This window comes from Atta cephalotes (genome assembly GCF_000143395.1).
Source record: "Atta cephalotes unplaced genomic scaffold scaffold00020, whole genome shotgun sequence".
Taxonomy (NCBI): domain Eukaryota; kingdom Metazoa; phylum Arthropoda; class Insecta; order Hymenoptera; family Formicidae; genus Atta; species Atta cephalotes.
Window position 1 is genome coordinate 765822 of NW_012130084.1, and position 10882 is coordinate 776703.

The 10882-nt window shown below is 28.8% G+C and overlaps 1 protein-coding gene across 1 annotated transcript; it reads right to left on the reverse strand.

The window, feature by feature from the left end:
* Positions 1 to 2681: 2681 nt before the first annotated feature.
* Positions 2682 to 10662, reverse strand: LOC105619247 (transcription factor SPT20 homolog). The gene is made up of 20 exons (XM_012200771.1): positions 10615 to 10662; positions 10266 to 10460; positions 10024 to 10142; positions 9322 to 9568; positions 8966 to 9178; positions 8217 to 8410; positions 7894 to 8094; positions 7049 to 7208; positions 6873 to 6953; positions 6376 to 6726; positions 6106 to 6265; positions 5792 to 5997; positions 5387 to 5537; positions 4847 to 5040; positions 4629 to 4769; positions 4067 to 4169; positions 3674 to 3747; positions 3245 to 3428; positions 2975 to 3141; positions 2682 to 2801 (listed from the first exon to the last, which is right to left on the reverse strand). The coding sequence occupies exons 1-20, from the start codon at positions 10660 to 10662 to the stop codon at positions 2682 to 2684; spliced, it is 3309 nt and encodes a 1102-aa protein (XP_012056161.1).
* Between the last annotated feature and the right edge of the window lie 220 nt (positions 10663 to 10882).

The window sequence follows — 10882 nt, forward strand, 5'->3', positions numbered from 1 at the left end:
ATTATTTTATAGTAAGTTTAGGAATAGATATATATATATATATATATATATATTAAAGATTAAATGATTATTTTTTTAACTATAAATAGTGACTCTATTTTTGAATAAAAAATTATCCCTAAGTTATTTACAACTGGTATATATATATAAAACTGTTTCTCTAATTATTAGTCTACAATTTAAAAAATCTCATGGTATGTTCTGCTTATATGATATATAAAAAATTACAGCTAATTTTGAGAGTATATTGAACGAACAAACTTGAGTCCGGAAATCATGTTTCCAAACTATAAGTTTTCTCTAAATAAACAACTTGTCATTTAAAAAAGATATAAAGTCCTTTTCGTTCTTTTTAATATTTGTTTGAACAATATTTGTTTCTTTAAAGAATGTATATGTTCAAACATATATGATTTTAGATATTATCCTAAATACTTTTTTACTTTAATAATTATTATTTTAACTTTAAAAGTAATTTTTTGTATTCAATCAATATAATCTAACGTATAATTATTTTCTTTTTCCGTTACTGTAAAGTCTCTTCATCACAATTTTCTAGAATTTTTCTATGACTTTTTTTACTAATTATAAGACATATGTTAATAGTAATGAGACCAAAATTTCAATATATGGATATAAGAGTATAAGTTATTTTCATTATAATTATTTATCGCTCGTTATATATATTCGTACGCATATATTGAATAAGAGATTCTTTTGTTCAGATTCTTTTGTCTCCTATATACACATTAATTCTCTCTTATAACTTTTATATAATAAATATCTGCAAACGTTTTTTGAAAAATTTTAATAAAAATAATTATGCAATGGTAACTACCTCTAACATAATTTTGTTATCGTTTAAGAAGTTGTTGAAACATACCGAATCTGGAGGTTGTGAAACTAGAATAAATAGTTTAAGAACATCTTAATATTTAAGAGAGATTATAGAATAATTTGTCATCATCTTTCTAACGTTAATTATCTTTTTTTTTTAACGTAACAAATCTTTTGTGATCGTACAGCTAGGTTTGATTATTATAGATTATACAGATTATATATTGCGAAATATAATTTTATAACTATTTTGATTATGACCAGTTTAGCTTTTAATAATATTTAATAATTTTTTTTTATATATGTTTAAAATTTGAGTTTATGATTATCTATTTTAGAGAATATACATATTTTATTTTGTACAAGATCCGAATTGTATAACGTGTAAAAGAAAATTTGCTTATACTTTGGGGTAATTTTGTTCACAAAATGAGAATATAAAAAATATAAATAATAGTTGCTGTGAAATATTCCTATTAAATTCCAAATAGGTGTGCAAATAATTTTTTTACTCATTGTAGATTTAAACAATACAATTTTTTAAACATTTGTATTTAAACATATGCGATTTTGATATTAACGAGTTAAATTTTTTATTTTGTTATAAACTGTTTTTCTATTTGTTACATCTATGAATAATCATTAAAGAAGTATTATAAAAAAAAAAGTTAATCTCTTTGACAAATCTTCCTTTTTATAAAATATTGATATAAAAATCTTACGTGGTGTTATTACAATGTGAATGGTTACGCTTATTGTTGTGTTATTTTATTTAAAGTAGGATAAGTAGAATAAATGCTAACGAATGAAGTCAGCAACCAGATTAATTCTGTTTATATAATATATATAAAAAATAACGAAAATATAGATTGATTAAAAAAAATACTTTGTTAGATATAATAATTTCAAATGATTTGTAAAGGAAATAATATAAGAAAATATTCATTTTATAAACAGTTTTAATGCTATTTCATAAGTATTAATAAAATATCTTTTTGGTATTTTTTAAATGCTAGCGATTGTTTATTTTGTTTTGGTTTTATATTTATATGAAATAGATATCCGATAAACATTGTATGATAAGGTTAAAAAAAAATGCAATCTACATATTTTGCTAAATTTTTAAAGTTTTATGTATGGATATTTTTTGACATTTTATATGTTAAAAATACCAAAAAAATATTTTGTGTATGTATAACATATATATACTTTTTTACGATTACAAATAAAAACTGTATATACAGGCATATCAAAATGAACAAATAAATGTTACCATAAATGACAGTTCTTTGGAAAAAAATTCGAAAGTAACGGAATAAATTTTAATATATTAAATAAAATAGGCTTGTAAGTTTTGATATTGTTCTTGTCAGTACTCATAAAATAGATTAAGAATACAAGAATTATTATTGGTACTAAAAAAGGGATGAAGATCAATAAAAACTGGAATATTTATTATGTTTTTAATATAAAACAAATCGTATTGTGTGTGTATATATATATATATACACAAGTTATATGTACAATAATTGAAACCTTCCCTAAAGTAACATTTTAAGGCAGATATTTGAGAGAACCGCATTTATTGCACATGATCATAAATATTACGTAATACTGATTTGGTAAAATATTTTTGTATATTGTTGCTAGAGTAAAATTTCTTTGTAATTAAATAAATGACTTAAAAGAAAAACGCAATTCATTATACAATTTTCATATGCAAAAATTAAATTAATCTCATTGATAATCATGATGTAATATACAAATGCCTCTTTACATTTCTTTCAGGGGCGGGCTTCAATTATTTCGACGTAACATGATCGTTATCATTTATTTGAACATATTCAGGCGGGGTCTTCCCCTGGGGCAGACGTAGAATTTCTCTGAGCTTCAATTTGCGTCCTATTTTGAGAACTTCCCGTCGCGACGGCAACTTTATGCTGTGCAGCTAGTAACTGCTGAAGCTGTAAAATCAAAATAATCATTTCTTAGTTCCTATGCAAACTGATTCTTTTAATTTAGAATAAAACAATATTACTTGATATATTAAAATTAAGTTTATTAAATATTAAAATATTAAAAAATTAAAACAATATTAAAAAAAAGTTTAGTTAGTAATCTCTTAATTAAAACATACTTGTTGTTGTGATAAAGTAGTCACCCCGAGACTTTGTGTCTGTTGACTGCATTGACCGGTAGAAGCCCTAGCATGCAAGGATTTTGTCAATAGAGTTTGTTTATTAACAGGTACTACTTGGGAAGAAGGCGTCGTCTGTGACGCCATAAGCACAGGTTTCGTCGCGGCTGCGAAGTAGAAGATTTATATAGACATCGTTGACATAAAGTACTATGCTTATACTATTATTTCCATGCAATGGATATGAATATAGATTTGGCATTGACTTACCCATTATAGGAGTTAATACTTGTTTATTACCAGACAATATCAGCTGACTGGCCGTTACAGTTTTGGCAACTGTTACCAATTGATTCGATAAGACAGCCGATTTAACTTGATTCGATTGTACTTGACGAGTCATATGATTAAATCGTTGTCTTTGAGATCCAATAAGTTGGATTGCTTGTCCTCCCTAAAATTACATAATGTTACGTAAATTAATTAGTGTTGATGAATGCATTTCTTGCATAAGATGCTATACTGTATATTTTAATAATTAAAATATAAAAATTCTATCTTTTCTACTTAATTCTAGATATTCTAATATTATAGAATATTATATGCCGTTATTATATAATGTAATAATGTAAAAAAGTTGTAATGTTTCAGAGTATTAAATTAATTTATTAATATTAAATATTAAGAGTATTAAATTACCTGTGCAAGAGCCACTGCGTTATTACTCCTATTTTGCTGCGACAATCCTTTCACTCCAGATGGTATTAATTGGGCTGAAAAATATATATGATCAATTTTTAAATATCTAAAAATATTGTATACATAACAATAGAGTAAATGTCTCAAAAATGATATATATATATATATATATATTAGATACGTATGTAATCATATCTTAAGTTTTTAATTAATGTTTCTTACGAACAATAAGGCTTTCAATAAAGTTTTTTATAAATAAAATTATAAAGTAAAAAATTTTGTAAAATATCTTTTTTTTAATGTAAATATTTAGCATGAAATATTTAAGAAAGAATAAATTTAGAAATACAATTCAATCAGTAATATTCATGATGGGATATGATTATATATTACCGATTGGTAAAGACAAGTGCGCATTGACATTGGCAGGATTAGCGATTACTACCGTTGGCGTACTCCCAGCGATAGCTGTTGTAACAACAGTTGCGGCTACCATCTGTAAAAATAGTGTAATGTTTAGATGATATAAATTACTTATAAACTTATTTATTTGTTACATGTATCTGGAGACACGGCAATGTCTCGGCGCTAAGACAAACGCAGCAACATCATACAGTGCGAGATCGGCTGCATTCCTTTATGCGAAGTTACAGAAGACCGAAATTATCGGATCTTAATAATGGCTGGATCGATCAAGTTCTTTGCATGCTCAATCGATAGTTTGCATTCAGATTATATTTAAAAAATACTTTTATTTTTTCTTTACATATCCTATGAAGGAAGATTGCTATTTTACACATTGATATTAACTCTTTCAATACAAATAACATTTTAATATATGAGAATTTATATATACATATATAAAAAATATTTTATTTATTATTAATTCATGGAGAGAATTGTACTTTAAACTGTTTTGCACTAAAAGAATTACTTGTATAAACAGGATACTAACACTTGATACTGTCGTACAAGTATTTGTGGCAGACGATATAGGAAGAGAAACAATAACTCCAGTAGGTGTGACGGTTCCACCAGTAGTTGGAGACACATTCAACGACATCGTAATAGGTTGCGATAAGCCTGGGAACGATACCTAAAATGGACAATACGTTAATTCATTTCAATCTGTATTGACTTCTATGAGAAAAATAAACTACTATTTTAAATAACCTGAACGTTTTGTAGACCATTGATGGAATTCGGCAGACTAGTGAGGTTCACGCCTTGTAGATTCACGTTAGTTGGAGACGGGTTGGTCATTGGACTCGCTGGTTGGCTACTTTGACTGGAAGAAGCGGTAAGTCGTTCAAGCAGTGATGAAGTTGAATTCATTCCGGGTATTGGATTGTCAGCCGACGGCGTGCCTGTTCATATAAAGAAAATTATATTTCTCTTTCTCTCTCTCTCTCTAACAAAAATAGAAAAAGAAATTAATCTAGAATTACTTTTAAATTATTATTAAATTAAATAAAAAAGAAAAACAAGATTATTTAATTATATTTGATGAATATTCATTTCAAATGTTCAAAATATTAAATTATATGTATAAAAGTTTATTAAAAAATGGTAGAGTTATGAATTTAGTATTCAAATTTTAGTATAATTTAATCAAAGAATTTTTAATAAATTAAATTCGTAATAAATTAAAATATAAAAACTGTATTCTACATTTTTGCTGATAAACAGCATTAATTTATAGATATACTGTACCAGCAAGCAAAGCCGAAAGTCCCGGCATTGATAACCCAAGAGTAGATGTAGGATCCTGGACTCGCGCGAGTCTTACAGCAGTTGCTTTCACTGGTTGTTGCTTGCAACTTAATTGTCCCGTTAAAGCAGAGGAGCTTAAACTCACGCGTACCTAATATAATAAACCTAATATAATAAGTTGGATACGTAATATTACATACTTTATGGCAAAATAGCATTATGTCAAATAATTAATTATTAGTTATATTACAAGTATTAAATGTCAATTGAAAAAATTTGATAAAAATTATGTTCAATTTTATGTTGAAACATATAAATATATGTTAATTAAAATATATTAAATGTATAAATATAAAATCTGTAAATATATAAAATACCAATTATTAACAAATTAATGAAACATACTTGACCAGTGGTATTGGGCACGTTAATCACATTGCCATGACTGATAACTCTAGGTGGTATGGAAGCATTAAGAGAGATCCTTTGGGATTGAACCTTACGTTGAGCTATATTCGCAGGAGTACTATTTAATAAACTAAGGATCGCGGCATTGTTGGACTTGTTTGTAGCTTGTGTATTGTTATTCATAGCTGCAGCTGCAGCATTGGCTACAAAACACATAACATACAATATCAATATTACGAATCTACAAGCATATAACAGAATTATATAATCTTAAAGGATGCAAAGATATATATTGTAGAGCAGTAGCAAACCTGCAGCTTGTTGTTGGAATTGCTGTGCGGAATTCATGAGGGAAGTAACAAGAGCATTTATTGCTGGATTATTTGAATGTTTCTTAAACGGCGGCTCGCTTTGACTCTGATTGGTAGTTTCACCTATGCAGTTCTGTGTTCCCGCCTGTAATTGCGCTTGCTGCAAATAATAAGGATTAAATAAACAAATCTTAAACTTAACGCGATTAGATTGTCATCGTAGATATCACCAAATTTAATGTCTGTTATGAAATAAATATGGAAGTTTACCAAAACTGGAACATTGGTGGATGCCGCGTTATTAATAGTACCAGCCGACTTCTGAAAGACCAGAATACCAGAACCATTACAAGTGTTATCTGCTACTGCCATCGCAGAGTTATCAATTTGCACGGAGGTCGACGCATTAGGGCCACCATTGGCTAAAGATTGCGCTGAACTCAATGTGGTAACGTCATTCTGTGGAATAACTTGTGGCATATTTGCCGAGTCCACGCACGTAAGATTATTTTGTGCAGAGGTAGAAGCTTCTGTCATAGCCTTCATCGAGGCTACTTGACTGGCCAAATTAGTTAGTTGCCCTTGAGCCCGTGATAAAATCTGAAATGACGCGCGGATTTGCTGAAAATGTGTGCATGGCTGTTATAAGATTGTAATGTGTACATATTTATATATTTTTTGTATTTTTTTTTTCAAGAAAGCTAAGTGTTCTCTTGCTGATATTCATTTACATATAAAAAAATAAAAAATAAACTGAGCTTACAAACCTGTTGTGCTACATGTTGAGAGTGTTGAGATTGAACTTGTTGCAACTGTTGAGCTAATTGCGCCGCTTTTGCTTGTTGCGCCTAAAATAATAATAAAAATTGATTCAGTAAAAATAGTTGAAAGATAAAGAATAAAATAGTCGACGTTAAATGGAAAAAAGATGAGATTAATGCACCTGTTGATGGGCTCGCTGCATGCCTGGTGTACATGCAATACGAGGAGCCTGTCCTGGTACAATATGTTTTATTCTCACATTTTTCCTACCTTCTTCGGTAAATATTTCTTTAAATTGCTGATAGTAGTGATTAACTACAGCTCTGGTACCCAATGGAAATCTAGAAAATAAATTCAATATTAGAAGTCTCGTTAGTTTAAAGGCTTAGAACGCTCGTATGGAATACAAGAGATCTAGGTTTAACTTCCGGGTAATAGGTCTGTTTGACTTGCTTACATTTTTTACACTCAGCATCTTCGCTTTCTCTCTTTTCAAAATGTCAAAGTGTCAAAAAAACATCTATTCCCATTTTAAGTATAAAAAAGTGTAAGCAAGTCGAACAGATCAAATATTTTTCACAATAAATTTATTTACAATTTTTCAGTACATTAACATCTTTCTAATAGAATACCAGATTGAGCATCAACTTAATGCTTAATTTGTGATATTACTGTAGGAGTTTAATTGTGTTTATAAGTTCGAAAAAAATAATTTCGGCGCGCAGTTCAAATAATTACATATTTAGTATATAAATTCAATAGAATTTATTTAAAAAGCATTAAAGATCCAGTATGGGCCTCGACCGGTTTGGGCTTCTAGTTTATCGATTGTGTTCTTACATGTACATTTAAAATAAGATTCTTATTGTCAATATTATTCTTTATTGTCAATATTAGAAATTTATTATGCTAAATAAATTTATTATGTAAATAATCATGCTTTGCACAAAAATACATAGCTTGTTAACCTGTAGCAATAATATGTTATATTATTAGTACAAATGAACGAACTATTATTCATCGTACCGGCAAGAAGAACCATTCCTCTCTCCATCCTGATGATTTTTGTCCATATAAAGTTCTCCCAGGTACTCGGAAGTAGCGGGTCTTTGCAGGATCGAGAGCTTTATATAATCCTGACTTTCCGCAGGTTCTAATATATATTCTTCTACAACTTGCGGCGAACAGTCTTTTGATTCTCGTGGCCGTTCGTATACTTTCGCGAATCTAATCGAATTCCATTGTTAATTAATTTTGCGGACATCTCACAGTAAAAGTTATAAAAGAATAAAATGTAAGTAATTACAAATAATACAAATAAAAATATAAAGAAAAACCGTGCCAAGTACCTTAAAGCTTCGATTGCTGTAGACGGTGGAAGCAGAGGAGGGTTTGTAAGAGAAGGCGGTGGACAGGCAGTATTGGTTGCTAATACTCTTCTTTTTGTATTTTCGGACTTTCGGAATTTCAATATTAAGTCATGTATTGTTTGTCCTTCTGGTTGAGCCAACTGTTCTAATTTTCTTTTACGATTTACTGTGACCTGATATCAAGCACACAATGTTTCTATTTACTGCTATGTACAAATTAAATCCGCATAAGCAATATATAAATATTAATTAAATAAAATTATTGTGATTTAGAAATATATAGAAATATCCTTTGTATAGAATTAAATTCTGTAGATATAAGATTAACTCTTTCGTATACTTTTGTATATATAAAAATACAACTTGTCATGAAGCATTGAAGTATTATTATTTGATATTTACTATCTAATACAAGCTGTCCAATTTGACTCCGGCGCCAAAACGCATCATCAATGCAAAAAATTCAATATGGATAAGATTTCAGGGACTGTAAAGTATTGATAAGCGTCACTCAGATGCATATCAACTGTGCAGTTCTCGAAATCTTACATTAAATTTTTTTGTGTCAATGGCTTTATGTTTTGACTCCAAAGCTCAAATTGGATACAGGCCTGATCTAATAAATATTACACACGCACACGCACGCACGCACGCACGCACGCACGCACACTATAGAACTCCAATTCTCAAATAATAGATTATAAATAAATTTCAAATTAAAATCTTACCTGAGAGAATTTTTTAGCTTGTCGCATGAGTTGATGATCAGTAAGCAATGATTTAGACTGCTTAATTCTTGTACTAGCTAAAGTGGGAATAGGATTCGGATCCAGACATAGAGGACCTTGAGTAGCTGCCACTAGATGTGATTCCAACATTAACCGCTCTTCGTGGCTCCAATCTCCGTCACTCGTAAGTGTCGATACGTCCGAAAGTACACTCTATAAACAATGATTCTCACGATTTAATTTAAATCCTATTGAAATCGTATTCAATATAATTGAATAGACTTCAATCATTGATACTGTTTTATTATTATATTATTATGTCGTCTTTAATGGATACATTTAATGACAAGTCTCACCTGTGTGGTAGGTTTAAGAAGTACATGATGAACATCAGCTCTGTTGTGAGGAAATGATCTTCGATAATCTCGAACTTCAGCAATTATACAGCCGTCATAAAATAAATGTGAATAACTAGATTCCAGTTGTTCGGCTAGCATAGCTGGCAATTGGCCATTATCTATGCACGAAAGTAGCTCACCCTGTTCGTAACCCATGAGTTGAGTCTCAGCTAATGAATTTTTATCATACTGATTCCCCTTATCACTATCGAGAAATAAGATTTTGTATTAATATTAAAATTTAATTCTAAAATTAAAAACAAATGATTATTTTGATAAATTAATTACATATATAAAGAAGTGTATTTTACTTCTCTGGCATATTTCAAACTGCTTTAAACCCAACAAGAATTAATGTTTAAAATTTTTTAATTTTAGCAATGTAATATTATAATAATTTTTACAATATAGGGAAAGAGACAAACACAACAATTTGACACTGAAGTGAACAACCAAAAGAGTCAAAAGTAATAATGTTTAAATTAATAATCATATTCATTTTCGCGCAAATATTGAAAGATTTTTCTTTACAATTTAACTTAAATCTAATTAATAGAATTATTAGAGTCAATTATTATTAAGTTTAAAAAATTAAATACTATCATTGTTAACCAGCATTTCAAATGTTTCAGAGAGATAATTAGCATGACAAATGCATACCTATTTCTTACAGCTAATGAGTATCCTTTATTACCAGCATAAAGATTAACGATTAATGTATTTAAACCTTCCCTTTGCACTAACCGCCCCAAAAGATCACACTCATTCTCAAGATTGTTCTGTAAAATTTAAAATAAAGCAGCATGTTGCATAAAAATATAATACACTATCGCATTGCGGTATTTTTATAAAAAAAAAAACAAGCAAAAATTTAGTAACAAATGTTTAGAAAGTGAACATACCAAAACTGAATCTGGGGTTGCATGAGGAACTTTAGAAAGTTCTTCAAAATAGAGTCTGGTGAGTTTGGATTGGATACTATGCCTGGAATAACTCTGTTCTTTTTTCTGAGAGGATAATGATTTATCCGATGTTAAGGTCAATGAATTCTGACCTTGGGTATTCTTCCAACATCTAGATGCTAGATTAATCATATCCTACATAAACAAAGGAATGAATATGTAATAACAAAATGACAATTTTATCGATATATATAGAGTGTCTCGAAATCGTTCTTTTTAATAATAAATAAATTATAATTAAAAGTTTTGAGGCATTAAAGAATTCCAGTTTGAAAATTGTTTCACGCACCTGAGCCTGCCGACACGCATCTTCCAAAGTACAGGCTGTACCAATCATTGTAACTTCTGATTACTGATGCCACTTAATGTCATATCTGATGCGGTAATAATCGTTCATATTCTGAAAGAGATATCCATCAGATATATATATATATATATATATATATATATATATATATATATATATATATAATAATATATATATAGTATAGTAGTAAGTACGTATATAGTAATAATAATTAAATATAGTAACTAAATAATATTAACTAATATATAGT

Bases quoted from the DNA above. Each gene is read 5' to 3' on its own strand.
- LOC105619247 (XM_012200771.1), bottom strand. From the start codon at position 10,662: ATGATTGGTACAGCCTGTACTTTGGAAGATGCGTGTCGGCAGGCTCAG. The intron at 10,461-10,614 runs GTGCGTGAAACA...TTGTTTATGTAG, and splicing joins ATGCGTGTCGGCAGGCTCAG to GATATGATTAATCTAGCATC. The intron at 3,429-3,673 runs GTAATTTAATAC...ATGTAATTTTAG, and splicing joins ACGCAGTGGCTCTTGCACAG to GGAGGACAAGCAATCCAACT.